The sequence below is a fragment of the Taudactylus pleione genome, unplaced genomic scaffold (genome assembly GCF_031769625.1).
Source record: "Taudactylus pleione unplaced genomic scaffold, aTauple2 ptg001661l, whole genome shotgun sequence".
Taxonomy (NCBI): Eukaryota; Metazoa; Chordata; class Amphibia; order Anura; family Myobatrachidae; genus Taudactylus; species Taudactylus pleione.
The window spans coordinates 3,208,272-3,233,155 of NW_028286058.1; the positions used below are offsets into that span (position 1 = coordinate 3,208,272).

Sequence of the window (24,884 nt, forward strand, 5' to 3'; positions counted from 1 at the left end):
CCAACATGTCCTGACCGCTGTACATGACCATAACACACTTCTATTACACTGTATACAGACATAGGACACTACACCCCCAACATGACCTGACCGCTGTACATGATCATAATACACATCTATTACACCGTATACAGACATAGGACACTACACCCCCAACATGTCCTGACCGCTGTACATGACCATAATACACTTCTATTACACTGTATACAGACATAGGACACTACACACCTACATTACCTGACCACTGTACATGATCATAATACACATCTATTACACTGTATACAGACATAGGACACTACACCCCCAACATGTCCTGACCGCTGTACATGACCATAATACACATCTATTACACTGTATACAGACATAGGACACTACACCCCCAACATGTCCTGACCGCTGTACATGATCATAATACACATCTATTACACTGTATACAGACATAGGACACTACACCCCCAACATGACCTGACCGCTGTACATGATCATAATACACATCTATTACACTGTATACAGACATAGGACACTACACCCCCAACATGACCTGACCACTGTACATGACCATTTTACACATCTATTACACTCTATATAGAGACATAGGACACTATACCGCCAACATGACCTGACCACTGTACATGATCACAATACACTTCTATTACACTCTATACAGACATAGGTTACTAACCTTCTAAATATGGCCTGACTGCAAAAAACTCATAATACTATTAAATTGTAATCCTTGTAACTCCTAACAGGATTCGCAATAAGAAATCACAACATGAGGAGAATACTTGTCTTCTTTGTCGTTTTTGAGTTATGTCTGGCCCATGGGGGCACTAAAGGCGGAAAGTCAAAGAAGGAAAAACACAACAAAGAAATTATTCAATTTCCTGAAGATCCATTTATGAATCCTCTAAATATTACCACAGAACTTTCGGCTTATAACGTATCGGAAATGAATAGCAACTTTGGATTCAACCTGTACCGGAAGATGGCCGACAAGCATGACAACAATATCTTCTTCTCCCCTTTCAGTGTTTCCTTCACTCTGGCTTCCTTAGTGCTTGGGACCCAGGGAAACACTCATGAGCAGCTGCTGAGTGGCCTAAATTGGGAGGCATTTAAGAAGCACCAACACCCCTATTTATTGCCAATGTTGCTGAAAGAGGTGAGGGAAGGAGTCACAAAGAGTGAAGGGTATTCTCTGGACCTGGGAAGCCTCTCATTTGTACAAGAACTTTTTTCCCTGAGACAGGAATTTCTCAACCAGACTATTATGTACTTTGATATGGAATACCATAATATTGATTTTCACAACCCTAATGCCAAGCACACAATCAGTACCATGATCAGTAAGAAGTCAAGGGGTAGAATTTCCGAGCTTCAGGACGATTTTGACCCCCAGACCAAGCTGATGCTCTTTGACTTCATCTTATTTAAAGGTATTGTCTGTCATTGATTATTGAGTGTCAGGAAAGTGATTATTGAGTGTCAGGAAAGTGCAGAAGACCAATGCAGAAGACCAATGTCCAAAAGGCCAGTGCAGAAGACCAATGTCCAAAAGAGCTAATTCTAAACAGGGTCAGTATACTGAAAGCTATTTGAGAACTTTCAAAAACAAACAAGTTGTAAGGAGTGTCAGATACTCAGGTAAGTCAAGTTGGCACACAGTTGGCTAGCCAGATGTAAATCAGGGGGGCTCACAGCGTCCCCCTCCCCTGCATGCAGCGCAAAAAGTGTTTTCTCCTCAGGGGGCATGGTCACGCCTCCCACAAATAGACCACGCCCCCATCACCCAGGCCCGGGGTGGCTTTCTACGGCCCTGGGCTTGTGTGAACCAAACTAACAGATCTAAATCCCTTTCGGCTGAATTGTTATTGATGCATCGGCGTAATATGACTTCAATTAATGTCTCATTCAGGACATGGACAAGGTTTATATATTGTTATAGCCTATTGGGTTTGTGGTCACAATAGGTGTCAGACGGAATGTGAAAGTTACTGTTAGGCCACACAGAGAGTCCTTAACCAGGAGGCTGGGTTTACTGACATCAACAGGTAACAGCGGTAACACAGCAGTAAGCAGACTAGCGGTATTACAGGGGTTAACAGAGGTACTTTGGTGCCTCACCTCAGGCGTTAAGTACTGTGCATCCGCATAGTGCTGTAACACTCTACACAGTAAAGGTGGCACCAACTGCACTTGTGCAGTAGCCGAGTGTTGACGTCATCAGGTTGGAGGTCGCGCCTCTCACTGACTCTGGGTCCTAGTACCCAGCACGTATAGCAGTGAGTGGAGACTGTTCCGGAGCACACTGCTTTTAACATTGTAAACATTGCTGTAGCAGCAGTAGGTAGTGGGGAGGCGAAGATGGTATAAGTGAGGGAAGGTAAAGCACATGAGGGAGGAGGGCCCTGCTCATTAGAGCTTACAGTCTAAAGGGGAGTGGTAGAATGACAGGGGTGACACACAGGGAGGATACAGTGAGCAAAGAGCCAGCAGTGGTGCATTAGGATGAGAGCTTGCAAGCTTTGATAACGGAATGGGTCTTGAATGCGGGTGTGGATAGTTAGGTCTACAGTAAATAGGTAGACAATGTTTAGGTAGACAAAAGTTAGACAGGCAATAGGTCAACAGGGTCTGAAGGTCGACAGGGTCTGAAGGTCGACTAGTAAGAAGGTCGTCAGGAACAGAATGTCGACATGGTCATTATGTCGACACACAAATGGTCGACACAGAAATGGTTGACACATGTTTGTTTGTTTTTCTAGCCCTAATCTACACCTTAACCCTCCCTCCTCGTGCCTAGCCATAACCGTCCCTCCTAGTGCCTAACCCTAACCATCCCTTCTAGTGCCTAACCCTCCGGTAAGTGCCTAACCCTCCCTCCTGGCGCCTAACCCTAACTGTCAGGGTAGGTGCCTGACCCTAACCATCCCTTCTAGTGCCTAACCCTCCCTCCTGGCGCCTAACCGTAACCGTCGGGGTAGGTGTCTGACCCTAACCATCCCTTCTAATGCCTAACCCTAACCCTCCAGTAAGTTACTAACCCTCCCTCCTGGTGCCTAACCCTAACCGTCGGGGTAGGTGCCTGACCCTAACCATCCCTTCTAGTGCCTAACCCTCCCTCCTGGCGCCTAACCCTAACCGTCGGGGTAGGTGCCTGATCCTAACCATCCCTTCTAGTGCCTAACCCTAACCCTCCGGTAAGTTGCTAACCCTCCCTCCTGGTGCCTAACCTTAACCGTCGGGGTAAGCGCCTAACCCTAACCCTTCGGTAAGTGCCTAACCCTAGCCCTAAAAAAAAGCACCATGTGTCGACCATTTTTTTTGTGTCAATCATTTGTGTGTTAACCTAATGATCCTGTCGACCTTCTGTCCATGCCAACCTTCTTACTAGTCGACATTTAGTGTGTCGACCTTCAGACCCTTTTGACCTATTGCCTGTCTAACTTGTATTGTCTACCTTTTTACTGTAGACTTAATGACCGGATACCCTTGAAAGCCTTTTTGAGATTTTGGACAGAGGTGGAGAGTGTGATAGGAAGAGAGTTCCAATGGTAGGGAGGGAGCAGCACGGTCATAATCTTGTAGGGCAGAGTGGGAGGAAGTTATCAGTTGAGAGGAGAGGCGGCATGCATTCGTGGGGTGAAGTGGGTGGGCGGGAGTGTGATGGGAGATGAGGTCAGAGATGTAAATAGGACAGCATTGGGTGGGGGGCTTTATAAGTGAGTGTGGTCATTAATGAAATGGTTGATTTGGAAACCCTACATCAAAGATGCTCAGTGTACAAAAGCTCCTGAAATATTCCCATAAACTATGATAAAAATAAAGCTGTCTGTAGTTATCTCCTAGAAAGCAACTTATAATTTCATGTCTAATGCAACTTTACTCCTCAGGTAAATGGCAAGTCCCTTTTAAGCTGGACTCCACAGCCACAGACACATTCTTTGTAAACAAATACAAATCAGTAGAAGTGCCCATGATGTACAAGACTGACAAAGTTGCCTCAATGTTTGACAAGCTATGGTCGTGCACCGTCCTGAACCTCCCATACAAGGGGGGTGCTCACATGCTGATCATCATGCCGGAGAAGGAGGGGAACTTTGAAGCATTAGAGGATGGATTGTCAATGGAGCTTGTCGCAAGGTGGCTGGGGAAAATGAAGAGCAGGTACTGACACTGTAACTAAGGCCGTAATCCGACGCAATGGCAGAATGAGCTCTCACTCTGCACTTGTGGTGGAGCCACAAGTTATATAAAGCATCTCACAAGCAGTACGTATGGAGGGTGTCATTTATCAATGAGTTTTATCATACGCAATGAGTTTTAAAACTGGTTGCATATGATAAATGATGCTCCAGCCAATCAGCTCCCAACTGTCATTTTTCAAACAGGTGACAGTTAGGAGCTGATTGGCTGTAGGTCCACAGATTATACTGATCGTACAAGACCCGTGTTGAGAATGTTTGTAATTATGAGGACAGTGGGCTTCATTCAGAGTGGCGCGCATTTGCACAGCAGCTGCGTCTATGGATGCAGCGGCTGGGGAAACATATATTCTAATGCCGCAAGAGGCTCCTGAAGGAAAGATCTGATCAGATCCGACACCTGCATCTGATGCCTGCGCCTGTCTGCTCGCAAGGCCAATGAATCTGCATCTCAAGACACTGACCCCGGAATTCCCAGAAACCTGGTCAGACACACCCGTTTTGTAGAAATGCAGGCAGAGTCACCCTGTTCCCACCCCCAAACAGTGGCAAATGAATTGCTACGGCTTGGGGGCACTGGGTGCAACAATGCAGGACCCGTTTTGTGCCTGTGCAGACCACCCGCAATCAGAGATGTATGCAAACCATCGGGTTTGCATCCATCTCTGAATTAGGTCCTGTGTGATAGATAATTGCCTGTAGAGTTTGCATAGTGTTATGCATTATACGTTGCAATATGTTCTTATATTTCTTCCATCCCACAGGAAAACTGATATTATATTTCCAAAATTCAAACTGGACCATAAGTACAAATTGAAAACGTCCCTGGAAGAGCTTGGAATTAAAGAAGTATTCACTGGGAAGGCCAACCTGACCAGCATGACAGAGGAAAGGAACCTCAGACTTTCCGAGGTGCGTATCACTTATTTTCCAGAAAAGAGACTCATTCTAGCAAGCGCAGCAACGGCTATCACTGTGTTTGAAAAATTAGTTAGGAGCTGATTGGTTGGTACTTTATCTCTCTCCACTTTATCTCTCTCCAAGGCTTAGTACATATATGCCTAAAACCATTTGGGCACCAAAAGAACTAAGGGATCTAATTGGATACAGTTCCCTGTGGGAAATAGCCTCTGGACATCCGTGACTTTTATTAGATGGACCTCAGAACCCTGTTTTGCTGTGGTAAATAGGTTCCATTCTTGGTGGCAGGACCTACCACATCCATACTGTAACCAGAATATGGTATCTAAGCACCACTATTTTCCTTGTATAATTATCTTCAGATACATTTACTGTCATCATAATGTGTACAATTAAAGACCAGCTCCAAACCCCACAGAAAAACATATGAAATTTTAGTTTTGGGTTGAGTTCCATAGGTTAAAGAATAATACAAAATATTACTGGCCTGGACTCCAACTGTCCACTTCAGCGGGTACAATGACTCCTACAAGAATCAGGGGAAGCTGTCTTCACTTCGGTAGGAAGCATCCAGTGGATGGACAATAGGGCTCCTCATTGACAAAAGCCTTGGCAAGAACGAGTATAGCATACACCACAGGACTATCCAGCTTGTTTTCCATACAGGCAGCATATTATCTTTTAGCAACAGGCCAGCGTAGGACACCCTCCCCAGAACATGGCAGATGTCAATGGACCAGCCAGAAGTAATGTTCTGCATTTATGTGTAACTGATTGCACACTTCAGTTTGGAGTTGTTGTGTCCTTTAGGTATAATTGGATTTGTAATAAGCTATTACTTCCCAGCTTTATTATTATAGTAATTGACAAAACAATGAGCTGAAGAAGAGTATCATCCTTATAAACCAATAAGTAATATCCCATCTGTTTGTCTGGTTCAGTTATACTTTCTAATGATGTAGGGGCTTCTCGAAAAGATATAGTGGGCACTAGAGGTGTTCCAACAAAATGTATGTGACAGGTGGTCATCCCATTATATGAAAGCAAATACACATGGCTTGTGTTGGCTGTTGGCCAACAATCAGAGAGAGATGAGAGGGAAGGACCAGATTAAAAAGTTACTCGGCCTGTCCCGCAATCCAAGGCCAAATCTTATAATTGTGTGAGGGGCAAATGGAAAATATAGTTGGCACTAAAGGTGTTTAGGTAAAGTTTATTTCAGGCAGGTGACCTGAAGGTGTAAAATAAGATAAGGCAAGAGAAGACAGTTGAGCCCTTCATACTCAGGAGAAATATTTTTAATTCCTGGGTCGAATAATTGAAGACCATGATTGCTTTTAGATGATGAGCATAGGTTTCCGATTTTGTCAGGCTCCTACTGGGAATGAATGACCAGAAAATGGAAGTGTTGCTGTCACTACATTGACAATGGTTGAGACGTAAAAACCAAGTTAGTATTTGGATAAGACCAAACATAGAATGCTAGAGAAAGTTATTGAAAGGGGGAATGAATTTCGAGATTGTAGGTTTTGAATGTCCTTGGCTTCAAAGGTAATGGACAAACTGGCATGGTTTGGGTATTCAGATCTAGGTCAGTACCCGTGGACTGGGCTGATGAGGTACAGTATACAGGAATTGGGGTGGCTGGATTAAATGTCTACTCATGGGTAGGATCCATATGGAATGTAGTCTGGTGTCATCAAAGATGTCAGAGAATACTGGACGGCTCCCAGCCTGCTCCTGGAACCAATTGAGTGGAACTCAACCCCATCCCTGACCTCAGGACCATGAGGCTTGAACCAGTGTTTGAGAATCTCAGGAGCAGCACAGAGCATTACAAATAACCAATAGCCCGCCTGGAATCTACTAGAGATAGTGTGACCCGAATACCAGAGCTGGGTGCCTGGAGTCTACACCCTCAAGGAGTGATATATAGATCCAGTACCCATTCCCAAATACCCATTGAAGACCACTCCATTGGAGTCTCAGCAGTCAGCACGAACCCCAACACTCAGAGAGATCCCTCAGAACAACAACCGCCATCAATGTTGACACCAATGGTACAATGTGCAGAAAGTCTCAGTGACAGGCCTGGAGCTGTGTCCTGAGACAAATAGTAGAATCCGATTAGCAGCAATAGAGTCTGAAGTGTAATGCAGGAATAGTCCACTGAACCCGCAAAGAGCAGGCGACTTGTAATTAGAAGACTTGCTAAAAGTCACAATGATGGCAGACTGAAGACTTGGCACTTGAGTGTGCTATAACAGTCTAAGGAATACAGACTACTGCTCAGGCTGGAAGTAGAGAGTAGCAAACAGGTTGAACTGGACTGGATCCGGAATGAAGGAAACAGGCTGAAACTTACAGGTGGATCTGGACTGGAACTGAGCTTGAACTGGGCTGGATCCAGAATAAACAGGTAAGTTGAATTGAATTGGAATTGAAGAACAGGCAGCTTGAACCGGACTGGGAACAAAGCTTGAACCAGACTGGAACCAGAGGAGAACAAGCAGCTTGTACCGAAATGGAACCAGAGCTGGAACCGGAGGTAAACAGCAACTTGAACTGGACTGGGACCAGAGGTAAACAGCAACTCAAACCAGACTGGGACCAGAGGAGAACAAGCAGCTTGTACCGAAATGGAACCAGAGCTGGAACCGGAGGTAAACAGCAACTTGAACTGGACTGGGACCAGAGGTAAACAGCAACTCAAACCAGACTGGGACCAGAGGAGAACAAGCAGCTTGTACCGAAATGGAACCAGAGCTGGAACCGGAGGTAAACAGCAACTTGAACTGGACTGGGACCGGCATTTGAAGCAGCAGCTTGAACACAGGCTAAAAAAGTACAGACTGGATACCAGCAGACTCAGAGGTAGCAGCTTGCAGAGGGCCAGCTGACAGGAGTGCAGGATCAGGCAGCAGATCGGAGAAAGGAGATACACACTGGTGAGTGAGCACAAAGTATTTCTATACAGTGTTCAGATGGTATGGTCATGGCAGGTGCAGCTTTAAATAGGGCCCTTTTGCAGAGAATAGGAGGAAGCAGTCATGTGACTTGATACTAGCGCTCAGCTGATCAGAACTAACATGGCTGTACCCATGGCCCTTAGGAACACAGTGACATCACCATGGAACGGAATGGCCCACTTTGATAAAGCACCGCCGGACTAAGTCCCGGATTTGTGACACACATGAAATGGGACAGGTCTTTGGAATTAATGGGTCAAAATATGGAGAGATCCCTTCAATAATGTCCAGAAAAGATCTTGAATAAGACGTAAATGACTGCTATATGCACCTGAGAGGCTAGACAAAAGGTAGGGTGATTCCATGAGGTCTAGGGGGTAAATTTACTAAAGTGAGAGTTTTTAGAAGTGAGTTTTAGAAGAGATGTTGCCCATAGCAACCAATCAGATTCTAGCTATTATCTTCTACAACAGTGGTTCTCAAACTCGGTCCTCAGGACCCCACACAGTTCACTTTTTGCAGGTCACCCAGCAGGTGCACAGGTGTATTCATTACTCATTGACACATTTTAAAATATCTACAGGTGCAGCTAACTATTTCACTAGTAATTATGTGAGGAGACCTGCAAAACGTGCACTGTTTGGGGTCCTGAGGACCGAGTTTGAGAACCTGTGTTCTAGAAGGTGCTAGTTAAATGTTAAGTAGAATCTGATTGGTTGCTATGGGCTACATCTCTTCTAAAACTCACTTCTAAATATTCTCACTTTAGTAAATTTACCCCTAGAACTGTAGAAGCCAAGCGTTGAGCTCAAATGTCAGTTAAGGAGGATAGAACTGAGGGCAGTGCAAAATGTGGTCTAAAACGAAGGAAACAAATGTTACTATATAACCAACACTAACTTGCAGAGACCTCGTGCTTGTTAGACATGTATGTAAAATTGCAATTCATTGTATTTCATTTTTCTGTTTAGGTAACACAACGAGCTGTGATAGAAATCGATGAGATTGGCACAGAAGCCTCCGGTGTCACCGGCATAGAAATCATCGCCTATTCAATGCCTTACACAATCCGACTTAATCGCCCCTTCATCTTCATGATCTTCGATGAAAAGTATAAATTACTTCTCTTTATTGGAAGAATTATTAACCCAACATGCTCCAAAGACTAAAAGCATCTCTTTCACTATTTACTAAACGCACCGGTCGCACCCTGAAGAACTGTGCTCAAAGCAGAGTTCCCAAATTAGGAAGCCTCCCATCTGTGTAGAGGTCCAGTAGGGATCGCTCATTATCATTGCCACTTGAGCAGCAGTAGGACATGTAAAAGGGGAATAACTCCTGCTTTGGGGTGGAAAGAGGGTGAGGGGGTAAAGCTTCCTAATGGGGGAAACTCCACTTTGAATAGAGCTGTTCTTTACAGAGCAATTCAACTACAAAACCTTTTTTTTTCGACCTTGCAGTAGAGGATGGATTAAATGTTCACCTTTCCATTGATGAGATACTAAACTGCCCAGTTTGGCTTTATATTTAAACTGACTGTAAAGAAAATATTTTTAAGCTTCTTGGGCTTTTGGACTTTATGAGCAAGGAAACCCACAATTATACAGTGTACATATTACTAATACACCTAGTATAGGGATGCAGTCAGGGAGCCGACGGTCGAAATGTCGACCGCCGGCTTCCCGACTGTGCAATCACGACAGGGGACTAATGATAGGTGTTGAAATCCTGGTGCCTATCATTATCCCTACGCCGGGAGCCCGACGCCCGGCATACCGAACAAAGGTAAACCGGGCAGCGGGCGCAGACAGCCGCGCGGGGGGGAGAGTTAGGTTAGGGGCTCCCGAGGGGACTTAGGGTTACGCACCCCCCTAGGAGGATTAGGTTAGGGGAAGAGGGGGTTAAGGTTAGGCACTCCCAGGGGGAGGTTAGGGTTAGGCACCCCCTTGGGAGGGTTAGGTTTAGGCACTTAGAGGGGGGGTTAGGGTTAGGCACGAGGGGGGAGGTTAGGGTTAGGCACCCCTAAGGGAGGGTTAGGGTTATGGGGGGGGGGGGTAGTGATACTTACATTAATTACCTGTCAGGATCTTCACTACTGTCGGTCTTCTGGTGTCGGCATTTGAACCACCGGACATCGGTCATTCATATTCCTTCCCTAGTATAACCATGCAGATTCCCATACAGATACTTTGCTAATGATGACAAATGTAACTGACAAGCTATGCTTTGCCATGTTCCCTTTTTGTCCGTCATCAGAAGACTTCTAGGCTGTGTGCACATAGGGACTGATTCAGAGTTGGTTGCAATGTCGATGTTTTCGCAAAACGAGCGATTTTTTCACCACTGCGCATGTGCCTACATCGCACTGCGCACGTGTCAAGGTACGCTACTGCAGTCGCATGCTGCAATTCTTTATTAGCAGTGTGATGGACAGGCAGGGAGCAATTGGGGGAAGCAATGGGGAGTGTCAGCTATGATTCATGTTGGCATGATCTGCGCCCAATGCTGCGTAGGTGTACGCAGTTGCAGACAGCTTGCGAATGCTCTGGTGGTCGTCTCACAGTACAAGTCCCGGCGGCTGTTCCATTAGAGTCATTTCGCACATCCTCATCAATAGCGTCCAACTCTCAATCCGACCCAGAGTGCTTTTATACGTCCGTGACACTTTATGAGCGAATGTAGCTCAGACAGAAAGCCCAATAGGATTTGATGGAATCTGTGAGAGTATTAACCAAATACTCATGAATGAATGTTCTATATTATGTGTATCCCCCTATAAAACTTGTACTAAGAAATGCATATATATACGTGAATAAACATATTTAGTAGTATTAAATAAAAACCAAGTTGATTATGAATACCAAAGCAGCTATAAATCATTAAACAGGATACAGTCAATATCCCGGCGGCTGCAATGTTGAAACTGATATTACCGGCACCGGAATACTGACGCCTATCACAATCCCGGTGCCGACATCCCGACCGCCGGGATACCGAAGGTAAGTAGCGGAGTGTGGGGAGGGTTGGGGTGCGGGGTTAGGCACTAGGGGGAGGGTTAGGCACTAAGGAGAGACGGGTTAGGTTTAGGGTGTGGGGAGGGGGAGGTTAGGTTCAGGCACTGAGGGGGGAGGTTAGGGTTAGGCAGCAAAGATGGAGGGTTAGGGTAGGGAGCGGGGGAGAGTTAGCATACCGAATAAAAAGTGTCGGTATGCTAGCTCTGTTGGGATGCCAGTGTCTGGATTTTGACAGCCGTGATCCCGACTGCTGGCATCTCATACCGATTCCTATTAAACCAGGGCTCAAGGATGGCACATTATCACATTATTAAATCAAATAATGCATGATTTACACTGTGTTGAAAAAAATCAGATTCTATACAAATTTATGGTCTCTGCGTTACACCAGGATGGGCTCCTGTCGAGATATTTACATTAATATACCTACACCTGTAGCCTAAACCCTAGTGAAGGCTCCCATATTATAGCCTAACAATTCACTAAGAATTATTGACGTCACTGCAATCAGCCATGTTATGGACCGAGCCCATATTCAAATGCAGTATCATCAGGGACATTTTGTTCCACTAGCCTCTACATATCCTCCACTGGTGTGGTTTGTAGAGGCTGCAAGTGCTTGTATGCACTCTCATACCATGCTATGGGGGCACAGTGTTCCGTGTCAGAGTTTTGCTCTTGCCCCTTGGTCATTGGCGGTTATTGGGGGTTTCCTCTATTAGCATTAGGTCCTCGCCCTATGCTAGGCACATCTGAGTCTATCACGGAGCCAGAGAGGGCACTCTGACACTTTTCAGGTGAATAAAAAGTTGCTATGTATTTTGCATAAAGGGTTGAACTTACCAATAATTACAGGTGCTGACTTTGTGGTACTGATGGGAGGGCACAAGTATAATGATGAGGTGGTAGGGAGAGAAGTTTTAAATCAGCTAAATCGGTACGAATGACAGATACTTGTGTAGGATTCCTTATAAAGAATATATACACCGTTCAGTCATAACATTAAAACCACCTGCCTAATATTATGTAGGTCTCCCTTGTGCTACCAAAACAGCTCTGAACCATCCAGGCATGGACTCCACAAGACCTTTGAAGGTGTCCTGTGGTATCTGGCACCAAGAAGATAGCAGCAGGTCCTTTAAGTCCTGTAAGTTGTAAGGTGGGGCCCCCATGGCTCAGACTTGTTTTTCCAGCACATCACACAGATGCTTGAGTGGACTGAGACCTGGGGAGTTTGGAGGCCAAGTCAACTCCTTGAACTCTTTGTCATGTTCCTCAAACCAATCCTAAATAATGTTTGCAGCGTGACAGGGTGCCTTTTCCTGAAAGTGGTCACTTTCATCAGGGAATACTGATGACATGAAGGGGTGCACTTGGTCTGCAACAATGTCTAGGTAAGTGGTACATGTCAAAACATCATCCACATGAATGCCAGGACTCATGGTATCTCAGCAGAACATTGCCCAGCACATCACACTGCCTTCTCCGGCTTGTGTTATCATACCTGATAAACTCCTACACTGTCAAAACCTAAACAAAAGTGCCCTTCACCAATAACAGCCCCCTTTCCCGAAACACACACTTGTTCGTTGGTACTCAGCTGCTGTCTAGACTTCGCACTTTGGGCCTGATTCAGACCCGGTCGCAAGCGCTGAGCGCTCGCAACCGGGTCGATGGTGGCCCAGAGCGCATGCGCACGACAGAGCCGGCTCCGTCGTGCGCATGCGCGAGACCCGGATAGCGATGGGCAATCCGTCGCTCCGGGTCTCGCACCAAAGGGGGCGTGCTGTCGATGTTGAGTGACAGCAGGCCCCCTTTGGTGGGCGGGCCGGGGGGGGTGGAGTGGGAGATGTCAGTGTGATGTCAGTGGGAGAGATTTCGGCTCTGTTTGAGCCGAATCTCTCTGGGGCTTGCGTCAACGAGACCCTACCACAAGGGTCTCATCGCAAGCCCGATGGTCCAGATGGTCTTGACCATCGCGACCATCTTCCTGGCCGCTCGCTATAGCTGTGGGTGGTCACTCACAGCTATGCGAGCGGCCAGGGGGCCGCTCTAAAAAAAAAAAAAATAGCCCGGCCCTGATTCAGAGCGAGCGCTCTGTCAGAGTGTCCGGCTCTGAATCAGGGCCTTAAAGTAATAACAGTGCAGGAAGCAGAGGCATCAAAATTCTGTATAAACATAGGAATGTGACACTCTGAGAATTCATATAGGGAACTACACCTAGATTCTCAGAAGGTCTCCCATCCAGGGATAAACCCAAGCCCTTACTGCTTAGCTTGCCAAACTAGACAGAAGTCAGTCTAAAGCTAAATGATGTTGTAATACAAATAACACTCCTAATAAGTGCTTATCAGTATACTCTCCTGCAGTTAACATCACTGCAAAGTAGTAACAACAAGGGTTCAATTTAGCTAGTAAATATTAAGCAGCTAGCAAAAGGGTATGCAGTTATAGTTTCACTACATTGATAATATATACATTCTTAAGCAATAGTAACAATTCCAGAATGATAATTCAATAGACCTTAGAGAAATTGCAAAACTCAGTAAATTTTTTTTAGATATACAGCAAACTGGAGGATAAGACATTTCAGAACACATGGACTATTCAGAGTAGTATATAAGCCAGGTGTACATCTGCTAACAATAATATGTAATAGAATGTATACAGGATACTTAGCAGATGAAGAAACCAGCAATATTTCCTAGGCAGCTTGCAAACAGCAAGAACCAGGGACCAGGAAAGACGTGGAATCCTGTGGGAGACTCGTTTAAAAAATAACAATCCACACATGCCCAAGAGCCAGCACCTGATTAAAACTGCTGGCAAACCAATCACAGTCGACCAGGCCAACGCCCAGGCTGACATCGTCACAACAGGTGAGCAAGTCAGCAACCATTCCGATGATTCAGTCTAGGCTTAAGCAGCCGAGTACAGATATAACAGCTTGACTTTTTCCCAAAGTGCATCCTGGTGCCACCTCTTCCCCAGGTAAATGACGCACACGTCCACATGATGAAAAAGAAAACATGATTCACTAGACCAGTGGTTCCCAAACTGTATGCCGTGGCACCCAGGGGTGCCTTGGGACACTTGCAGGGGTGCCTCAGGTTGGTGGTCCACCACCAAATCAAATTATTTATGGTCAATGTAATGTAAATATGTGGACAAACAGAAGCGAAAAATCTGTCCCCCATAACATAACTGACCCTAAAAATCACAGGTAGCGTAATTTACTTCGCTTTACTACTTCACTAAATTTTTTTCTGAATTTCTCAATAACAAACTTTTGGCTTAGGGGTGCCATGAAAACAATTCTGATGCACTAGGGTGACACGATTCAAATAAGTTTGGGAACCACTGCACTAGACCAAGGTCATCTTTTTTGATTGCTCCATGGTTCCATTCTAAGGCTCAAGTGCTCATTGTAGGCACTTTTGACAGTGGACAGGGTCAGCATGGGTTCTCTGACCGGTCCGTGGCTATGCAGCCCCATATGCAGAAAGCTGCAGTGCACGGTGAGTTCTGGCACCTTTCTGTTATAGCCAGCATTAACTCTTTCAAAAATTTGTGCTACAGCAGCTCTTCTGTGGGATAGGGACCAGACAGGCTAGTCTTCACTCTCTACACGCATCAATGAGCCTTGGGTACCCATGACCCTATCGCTGGTTCAATGGTTGTCCTTCCTTGGTTGTCCTTCCTTTAGTAGGTACTAATCACTGTACACCGAGAACAACCCACAAGACCTGCCATTTTGGAGATGCTCTTGCCCATTCATCTAGCCCAGAGGTTCCCAACAGTGTAAGTGCTATTGTAACGAGGTAATCAATGTTATTAACCTCACTGGCCAGCGGTTTTAAAGTGACGGCTGATGGGTGTATATGATGAAGTGGTGGAATTTGCCCAGTATACGGCAGTATGCCATTCCACCACTTACCACCATTCCACCACTTACCACCATTCCACCACTTAACTTGCTGCTTTAATTTTAATACTATCATATTTTTTTCGCATCCTGTACGTTTTCCATACCGCCATTTCTCAATTTCCACTTCAGCCACTGTATAAATGCATTTTTTTGATGCACTTACAAGGGGATGTAGTCGGCATCCCAGCATGCGGGATGCCAACGGGCTAAATACCGGCGCCGAAATCCCAACAGGTTGGGATCCCGGCACCAGTATCCTGACTGCCAGCATTCTGAAGGTGAGTATCGGGGTGTTAGAGGGAGGTTAGGGTTAGGAGTTAGGCACTAGGGGGAGAGTTAGGCACTGGGGAGGGAGGGTTAGGATTAGGGTGCAGGGCGAAGGAGGTTAGGTTTATGCACTAGGGGGGGAGGTTAGGGTTAGGCACTGGGGAGGGAGGGTTAGAGTAGGGGTTAGGAAAACACTTACCTTTCTTCCCTATGGGTGTCGGTATTTTGACCAGCGGCATCCTGACAGCTGGGATTTCCTACCCAATCCCTTACTGTAATCCTGTGGCAAAATTGCAGAAAAATATGCACTTTGGACCCGATAAAATTCCTACCTGTATTTTACTAGGAATGTCCCAGTCATGCCGATCATTGTGCCATGACTCAATAATAACTACAAGATTTGTACTTTTTATCTCTCAACATGACTGAATTCGCTCAAGGAGCGTATTTGTTAAACTAAGAGCATTTATGTATGTAAAGACTGACTGCGAGACGGATGCTGCTGCGACATGAGACGGACGCTGCTGCGACATGAGACGGACGCTGCTGCGACATGAGCGTCTTTTGCCGTATTCGCGCCTGTGACTTTATGCTAATGCTAGTATCATCACTTGCCCTGGTGTACAGCCGGGTGTCTGAATGCGCAAGGACTGAGACGCCCAGCAAGTGACTGCAGTCGGTAAACATCTGACAGATTCTGCACCTAGCACCGGGCCGGTGCTAGGTGCAGAATCTGTCAGAGAATGGCCTCCAATGTACTCCAATAAGCATCACGGGCGTGTCTGGGAAGATTCCTCCCTTCCCAATCGCATCCGCAGTGCTTCAGAGGCCATGTTTAGTTGGATTCGGGTAGAGGAGCTAGAGTAAACTCTAAGCTACTGCAAATATCAATGGTGCGGATGAATGTTGCGTTGATGTTGGTATATTTACAATCTCCATCGCAATGCAGAGATCACGCAGCCTGAAAGTGGCCGTCTCACTGCTCGTACGCTCCATCATGCTGTCCCGCCTGATATTAGCATTTGCATAATCCCTCAACCGCTTTTGCGAGAGCGGCTAAGACTATGGCTACATAACCAATCATCTCTGAATAAGGCCCCTCCCAGTCTCTGCATAGCCACCGCCCAGGAACGCCCAAATACATCCCATAGTCAGTGTGGCTCAATTGGTCCAGCAACTTTTTCGGGATTTAGACGCAAGAGCAGTCGCAGAAAAAAAAAATTGCCAAATGAAGTGAACATCGTCCCTGCAACAGACCCACAATCATTCTCATGGCATGTGAACCTGTAACCCTGTTCCTTACTGATAATGGAATTTTCATGATCTTTAATTTGAGAGAGTGACAATTTAATTCATTTAAATGACCACTAATGAAACCTATTTATTAAAAATTGTGCCCAGACCCAAAATAAAGCATCCTTATCACCGCAAATCGTGGCAATAGGGAATCTTTTTTCAGGGGGATAAGTCAATCTAAAGGTGCGTACACACAGTACGATATCTATGAACGATAATGATAAATCGTTCATATCATTAGTTTTTATGCAGCGAATGACCAACGAACTACCGACAATGTGCTTTCCCGCATGGATGATAACAATTGTCGTCCATACATGCAGGCCAACTTGGACAATTTCATCACAATTTGCCTGTTCAGAGATGTGGCAGGATGACTTCACTGAACGATATCTATCATAGATATCAGTGTGTACACCCAATATCGTTTGTCCTGCACTACAGAAAGTGCAAGGGAAATCGTTCAGCGATATCGTTGGCTATGTAGATCGTACCGTGTGCACCCAGCTTCAGGCCCTCCAAGAGCCGCGGCGGGCTCGGTTAACAGGGGGCGTGGCCTAATCATGGGAGGCGTGGCCACGCCCCCTTCCCAGAAAAAAAAAAAAAAAGCTTTGTGACAGGCTGGGGAGGGGGGGAGCTGCGTGCTGGGCTGCTGTGAATGAGGGGTGGCGCCGGGCCCCTCAGGAAGCCCGGGCCCGGTTAATCTGTACCTGCTCCCCCCCCCTTTCGGCGCCCCTGCCCAGCTTAAGTTGCCGGGACACGAGCTCTGATAAAAGCCCCTCCCGGTGACCAGTAAGAAGTGATCGCACTCTCACTCACTTTACTTCCAGGGTAAGACCCTAGCCCAGGAACTGCGCATGCGTTGCTAATTATCTGCACACGTGCGATGTGAAAATCTCACTATTGGCAATGGCATTTTAAACAGCTTCAAACCACCAGAGAGAGATCGCAAAGGGGCTGCCTTATTGACGGTAACAGGCCAATTGTTGATCTTTTTACAAATCGTCCCCATAGAAATGATGGGGATGGCTGCTGAAAGGGCTGGCAGACGAAAAGCAGGAGATACCTCTCCAAAGTGGGCGTCTCAGTCCTCGGATATTTGGATGCGCGAATGTACACCAGGGGAGGGCTTTAGCAAAAAGTCGCAGATGTGACTGCAGCAAAGACACAGACACGGACAAGGCGGCATCCAACTCACAGTCAGGCCCAATACGGGCAAGTCACATATCTCTTGTATATGAACAAGAAGAAATTCTGCCTGTAAATAACATTTCATTGCAATAGTGATTTAAGAAGAAATATCAGAACACAATACTAATATAATAACAATAAATACTGTTTTGTAATTAAACTGCAAATGTTAAATCATTTTTATTTCAAACAAAATTTAAAAATAGAAATATTTAAATAAGAATTCTCCTTTATCCCCTCCATCAGCAAGACGTACCACGGTGTACCTTTCTATAAATAAGCAATAGTGATCTTTGCTTTGCGACTTAAATGCCAACAATAATATTTAGAAACGGCTTTTTATAATGCAAATATTTTTAGAAGTCGCGCTCAGTGATTCTGATATTTTGATTCAATTATGAAATATACAGACCTAAGCGATTATTCAATATGTTTATTTATGATCATGCAGGCACTGCGCTGTCTTATGTACTCACTGAATTAGAAATGACCCTGTAAAAAGCACACACGTAAAAACATCCAGAATCTGATTTCGTTTTTTTTTTTCTTTCTTTTTGAGAATTTTTGATACAATGAATAAAAATATTTATTTCATAATATACATATTCTTATCTTCAAAGAAAGAAGCTGACAATAGCTTCATACTGTTTTAAATATTGGCTTTTCCAAGTAAACGGTGTCATTTGCTGCAAATCAAGCGGAAGGTGTTGGCGCAGTGGGAGGAGCAGTGGTAAAGAAACTCGTAGCAACAGATAAAACGGGGGGTCAGCGATTTGAGCCACTAGATAAAGAGGAAAAAAAAAAAATACTATTTCAAATATCCCAAAATATTAAATAAAGTATTTACAGAACTGAAACTGTTTTGGTGAAAACAATATGGGACCATTTGTAGAAAAGGAATTTGCACTTAGAAGCCACGATCTGAGCTTGTCCTCCTGGATGTAGGATTTTCTGCAAGATATCTGTTCCTTCCCACCACCAGCAGCAAGTCAAGCGGCTTGAGGACCTCTGTGTAGTACGTAATGGACTTCATGGTTAAAGACGAGGAGGACACAGGACACTTGCAGGGAATAAGCAGCTCTCCCAGGTGGCTATGATTTGGGATGGTCATGTTGGGAAATGTAACCATCATGCAGTAAAGACATTCATAGCAATTTCCTTCCTTCGGTGAGAGATCAGCTGGAGGATATGGAATAATGTAGCCTTGTCTCCGTACTGGGTTAGCTCCAGCACTTTCTCCAGCTCTGGCGTCTCTTTGGTTTATTTGTTACTGAACCCATGAGCTAAGATTTGGACTTCCTGTTTTTCCTTCATGTAATCAAAAGAAAAAAAAAAGGGAAATATTAATTGATACAAAGTATAATACATAGCAAAGAACAATACAGCAGCAGACAGAGATGCCAGCAGTTACAGCGGAATCGGTATGATTCACCGGCGATTCAAATCCGGCAGCGGCAGCCCGATGGAGGAGGAAATTCTATCGTCCCCAGGTAAGTATAAACTAACCTAATTTTACCCCCTAACCCTAACCTCCCCCCCTGTGCCTAACCCTAATCCCCCCTCTAAGTGCCTAAACCTAACACCCCCTTCCCCACCGCCTAAACCTAAGTCCCCCCGGGGAGGTGCCTAACCTTAACCTCCCCCCAGGGGTGCCTAACCCTAACCCTCCCTCCCCCTAGCCTAACCCTAACCTCCCGGGGGGGGTACCTAACCCTAACCCTCCCTAACCCTAACCTCCCGTGGGGGGTGCCTAACCCTAAGTCCCCCCCGGGAGCCCTAAACCTAACCCTCCCCACCCGTGGCTGTCCATGCCCGGCATCCCTTCGATCGGGATGCCGGGCGCCGGTCTCCCGGCGTCGGTAAAATGACAGGCGTCTAGATTTAGATGCCTGTCTTTTAACCCTCGCCGGGATTTAGTAGTCTAGAAGCCAGCAGTCGGCATTCCGTCCGCCAGCTACATAACCGTATACCTTTACAGCAAGTAATTTAATTACAGTACCAGTACCATGAAACTGAGGGCCTGATTCAGACCCGCTCGCGAGCGTAGGAAGCTCGCAAGCGGGTCGATGGTGCCCTAATACGCATGCGCACGACGGAGGGAGCTCCGTCGTGCGCATGCGCGAGACCCGAATAACGACGGCAAAGCCGTCGTTATGGGTCTCGCACCAAAGGGGGCGTGCTGTCGATGGTGACTGACAGCACGCCCCCTTTGGTGGGCGTGGCTGCCAGACGGAGGCGTTCCCATTGGAACGCCTACCATCTGAGTCCGGCCCCACTGACATCAGTAATGATGTCAGTGGGAGTGATTTTGGCTCTGATAAAGCCAAAATCACTCCTGGGCTTGCTGCCGAAGGGTCTCATCGCAAGCCCGATGGTCGCGATGGTCTTGACCATCGCGACCATCATCATGGACGCTCGCTATAGCTGTGGGTGGTAACCCACAGCTATGCGAGCATCCATGAGGCCGCTCCATTTTCAGGTAGGAGGGCCCTGATTCAGAGCGAGCGCTCTGGTCAGAGCGTCCGGCTCTGAATCAGGCCCTAACATCCATATAGTCTGGAACAGAGAAGGGAAAGGGGGGACATGATAGAAACTTTCAAATATATTATGGGTTTTAACAAGGTGCAGGAGATAGACATTCTTCAAAAGAAGAGAAATCCTAAAACACGAGAACATGCACTGAAACTGGGGGAGGGAGGCTCAAAGGAAATTTGAGGAAAAATTACTTCACAGAAAGGGTAGTAGATAAGTGGAATAGCCACCCATCATAGGTGGTAGAGGCTAAGACAGTAGAACAATTTAAACATGCCTGGGATAGACACAAGGATATCCTTACACAGAACTGAGGATCACATAGGGTTGAAGTTACCAAAAGGTAAAAAAGGGCAGACTAGATGGGCCAAGTGGTTCTTATCTGCCGTCAAATTCTACGTTTCTATCTTGTTGAAGGGATTTCGGTGAGTTATAACCTTCCTACAGCCCCATAACAATTGTTATTTATTAACGCGGAGACATTTACAAGCGCTCATTGAAACTCACAGGCTAAGCTTCCGGGACTGTGCATCTTTGCTGCCATTGGTCTTCTGGTCGATTGGACCCCCCACACTTCGGGAGGAAGTTGTTGCAGAGCCAGAGAATGCCACAGAGGAGATGGCACTGCTGGTTCTAGCTTTCAGTGAGTCCTCTGAAAGACATAGCAGCACACTGTGAGAAAATATCTGTATGCACAACTGAAGGACATTTATTAATGATCAGTACGAGTGCATCAAAGTCACAACTGAGAAGTGCAATTACAATGCAATTCCTCCTCTAAGACATGTCCCAGCACTATTCACAGTTGTTTGTCCCATTTATTTGTCCAACAACTCCAGCTTTTCTCCCCTTCTTGTCTGGCAGTCCTGAACCCCTACTTACTCCCTTATATCTGCTCACTTCATTGAAATGTTTCTCCTAGGACTTCTACCCCTCTCTTGAGTTCTACTTCTCACCTTTCTTACATAAAGGTACTTCTCTGCCTTTCATAATGCACTGTCCCCTCCCAGTATTCTTAGCTTAGCTGTACATAACACAGGAGAAATGTGTGATGGGAAGAAAGAGAAAGCCAACAATGGCATCTCTACTGAATGGCGAGCAATAGGTACTAGCACCATCTAAGTGCTATAAGATAAATACATGCCTTAGCATTTTCATTACACAAACACAAAGGGAAAATAAAAAATGTGGGGTTAGAGGGTCCATTTAATAAAGCGAAAAGCAGCACAAAAAAAATTGCTGCTTTCCGCTTTGTTTTATCTTGATTTTTAAGTGGTGGGAAACATGTCAGTGATATGATGTCCCAAGTCAGGCATAAGGTGTCCCATGCTAGGAGTAAGGTGTAAGGTGTCCCATGCTAGGAGTAAGGTGTCCCATGCTAGGAGTAAGGTGTAAGGTGTCCCATGCTAGGAGTAAGGTGTAAGGTGTCCCATGCTAGGAGTAAGGTGTAAGGTGTCCCATGCTAGCAGTAAGGTGTAAGGTGTCCCATGCTAGGAGTAAGGTGTAAGGTGTCCCATACTTGGTGTAAGGTGTCCCATGCTAGGAGTAAGGTGTAAGGTGTCCCATGCTAGGAGTAAGGTGTAAGGTGTCCCATGCTAGGAGTAAGGTGTAAGGTGTCCCATACTTGGTGTAAGGTGTCCCATGCTAGGAGTAAGGTGTAAGGTGTCCCATGCTAGGAGTAAGGTGTAAGGTGTCCCATGCTAGGAGTAAGGTGTAAGGTGTCCCATACTTGGTGTAAGGTGTCCCATGCTAGGAGTAAGGTGTAAGGAGTCCCATACTTGGTGTAAGGTGTCCCATGCTAGGAGTAAGGTGTACCATGCTAGGAGTAAGGTGTAAGGTGTCCCATGCTAGGAGTAAGGTGACCCATGCTAGGAGTAAGGTATAAGGTGTCCCATGCAAGGAGTAAGGTATAAGGTGTCCCATGCTAGGAGTAAGGTGCCCCATGCTAGGAGTAAGGTGTAAGGTGTCCCATACTTGGTGTAAGGTGTCCCATGCTAGGAATAAGGTGGCCCATGCTAGGAGTAAGGTGTCCCATGCTAGGAGTAAGGTGTCCCATGCTAGAAGGTATAAGGTGTCCCATGCTAGGAGTAAGGTGACCCATGCTAGGAGTAAGGTGTACCATGCTAGGAGTAAGGTGTAAGGTGACCCATGCTAGGAGTAAGGTGACCCATGCTAGGAGTAAAGTGACCCATGCTAGGAGTAAGGTGTCCCATGCTAGGAGTAAGGTGTAAGGTGTCCCATGCTAGGAGTAAGGTATAAGATTTCCCATGCTAGGAGTAAGGTGACCCATGCTAGGAGTAAGGTATCCCATGCTAAGAGTAAGGTGTAAGGTGTCCCATGCTAGGAGTAAGGTGTCCCATGCTAGGAGTAAGGTGTAAGGTGTCCCATGCTAGGAGTAAGGTGTAAGGTGTCCCATGCTCGGAGTAAGGTGACCCATGCTAGGAGTAAGGTATAAGGTGTCCCATGCTAGGAGTAAGGTGACCCATGCTAGGAGTAAGGTGTACCATGCTAGGAGTAAGGTGTAAGGTGTCCCATGCTAGGAGTAAGGTGACCCATGCTAGGAGTAAGGTATAAGGTGTCCCATGCTAGGAGTAAGGTGCCCCATGCTAGGAGTAAGGTGTCCCATACTTGGTGTAAGGTGTCCCATGCTAGGAATAAGGTGTCCCATGCTAGGAGTAAGGTGTAAGGTGTCCCATGCTAGGAGTAAGGTGTCCCATGCTAGGAGTAAGGTGTCCCATGCTAGAAGGTATAAGGTGTCCCATGCTAGGAGTAAGGTGACCCATGCTAGGAGTAAGGTGTAAGGTGTCCCATCCTAGGAGTAAGGTGTAAGGTGTCCCATGCTAGGAGTAAGGTGTCCCATGCTAGGAGTAAGGTGACCCATGCTAGGAGTAAGGTAGAAGGTGTCCCATGCTAGGAGTAAGGTGTCCCATGCTAGGAGTAAGGTGTAAGGTGTCCCATGCTAGGATTAAGGTGTCCCATGCTAGGAGTAAGGTATAAGGTGTCCCATGCTAGGAGTAAGGTGACCCATGCTAGGAGTAAGGTGTCCCATGCTAGGAGTAAGGTGTCCCATGCTAGGAGTAAGGTATAAGGTGTCCCATGCAAGGAGTAAGGTATAAGGTGTCCCATGCTAGGAGTAAGGTGCCCCATGCTAGGAGTAAGGTGTCCCATACTTGGTGTAAGGTGTCCCATGCTAGGAATAAGGTGTCCCATGCTAGGAGTAAGGTGTAAGGTGTCCCATGCTAGGAGTAAGGTGTCCCATGCTAGGAGTAAGGTGTCCCATGCTAGAAGGTATAAGGTGTCCCATGCTAGGAGTAAGGTGACCCATGCTAGGAGTAAGGTGTACCATGCTAGGAGTAAGGTGTAAGGTGACCCATGCTAGGAGTAAGGTGACCCATGCTAGGAGTAAGGTGTACCATGCTAGGAGTAAGGTGTAAGGTGACCCATGCTAGGAGTAAGGTGACCCATGCTAGGAGTAAAGTGACCCATGCTAGGAGTAAGGTGTCCCATGCTAGGAGTAAGGTGTAAGGTGTCCCATGCTAGGATTAAGGTATAAGATTTCCCATGCTAGGAGTAAGGTGACCCATGCTAGGAGTAAGGTATCCCATGCTAAGAGTAAGGTGTCCCATGCTAGGAGTAAGGTGTCCCATGCTAGGAGTAAGGTGGAAGGTGTCCCATGCTAGGAGTAAGGTGTCCCATGCTAGGAGTAAGGTGTAAGGTGTCCCATGCTAGGATTAAGGTGTCCCATGCTAGGAGTAAGGTGTAAGGTGTCCCATGCTAGGAGTAAGGTGGCCCATGCTAGGAGTAAGGTGTACCATGCTAGGAGTAAGGTGTAAGGTGTCCCATGCTAGGAGTAAGGTGACCCATGCTAGGAGTAAAGTATAAGGTGTCCCATGCTAGGAGTAAGGTGCCCCATGCTAGGAGTAAGGTGTAAGGTGTCCCATGCTAGGAGTAAGGTGTCCCATACTTGGTGTAAGGTGTCCCATGCTAGGAATAAGGTGTCCCATGCTAGGAGTAAGGTGTAAGGTGTCCCATGCTAGGAGTAAGGTGTCCCATGCTAGGAGTAAGGTGTCCCATGCTAGAAGGTATAAGGTGTCCCATGCTAGGAGTAAGGTGTCCCATGCTAGGAGTAAGGTGTACCATGCTAGGAGTAAGGTGTAAGGTGACCCATGCTAGGAGTAAGGTGACCCATGCTAGGAGTAAAGTGATCCATGCTAGGAGTAAGGTGTCCCATGCTAGGAGTAAGGTGTAAGGTGTCCCATGCTAGGAGTAAGGTATAAGATTTCCCATGCTAGGAGTAAGGTGACCCATGCTAGGAGTAAGGTATCCCATGCTAAGAGTAAGGTGTAAGGTGTCCCATGCTAGGAGTAAGGTGTCCCATGCTAGGAGTAAGGTGGAAGGTGTCCCATGCTAGGAGTAAGGTGTCCCATGCTAGGAGTAAGTTGTAAGGTGTCCCATGCTAGGATTAAGGTGTCCCATGCTAGGAGTAAGGTATAAGGTGTCCCATGCTAGGAGTAAGGTGGCCCATGCTAGGAGTAAGGTGTACCATGCTAGGAGTAAG

At 46.2% G+C, this 24,884-nt stretch overlaps 2 protein-coding genes across 5 annotated transcripts in view; one reads left to right on the top strand and one right to left on the bottom strand.

The window, feature by feature from the left end:
• LOC148442019 (uncharacterized) overlaps positions 1 to 9,267 on the top strand; it is an 87,436-nt gene extending 78,169 nt beyond the window's left edge. The window contains exons 6-9 of the mRNA XM_088464346.1: positions 753 to 1,439; positions 3,897 to 4,170; positions 4,973 to 5,120; positions 9,070 to 9,267. Of these exons, the coding sequence (XP_088320472.1) occupies positions 753 to 1,439; positions 3,897 to 4,170; positions 4,973 to 5,120; positions 9,070 to 9,267 (1,307 nt within the window). The remainder of the gene's footprint in view (positions 1 to 752; positions 1,440 to 3,896; positions 4,171 to 4,972; positions 5,121 to 9,069) is intronic.
• An 8,758-nt stretch (positions 9,268 to 18,025) lies between these two features.
• The window catches only part of PPP4R4 (protein phosphatase 4 regulatory subunit 4), a 211,696-nt gene continuing 204,837 nt past the window's right edge, over positions 18,026 to 24,884 (bottom strand). For all 4 annotated transcript variants that reach the window (XM_088464385.1, XM_088464388.1, XM_088464389.1 and 1 more), the window contains 2 exons: positions 20,834 to 20,978; positions 18,026 to 19,102 (listed from right to left, as the gene is read on the bottom strand). In XM_088464385.1, the coding sequence (XP_088320511.1) occupies positions 19,078 to 19,102; positions 20,834 to 20,978 (170 nt within the window). In that variant the 3' untranslated portion in view covers positions 18,026 to 19,077. The remainder of the gene's footprint in view (positions 19,103 to 20,833; positions 20,979 to 24,884) is intronic.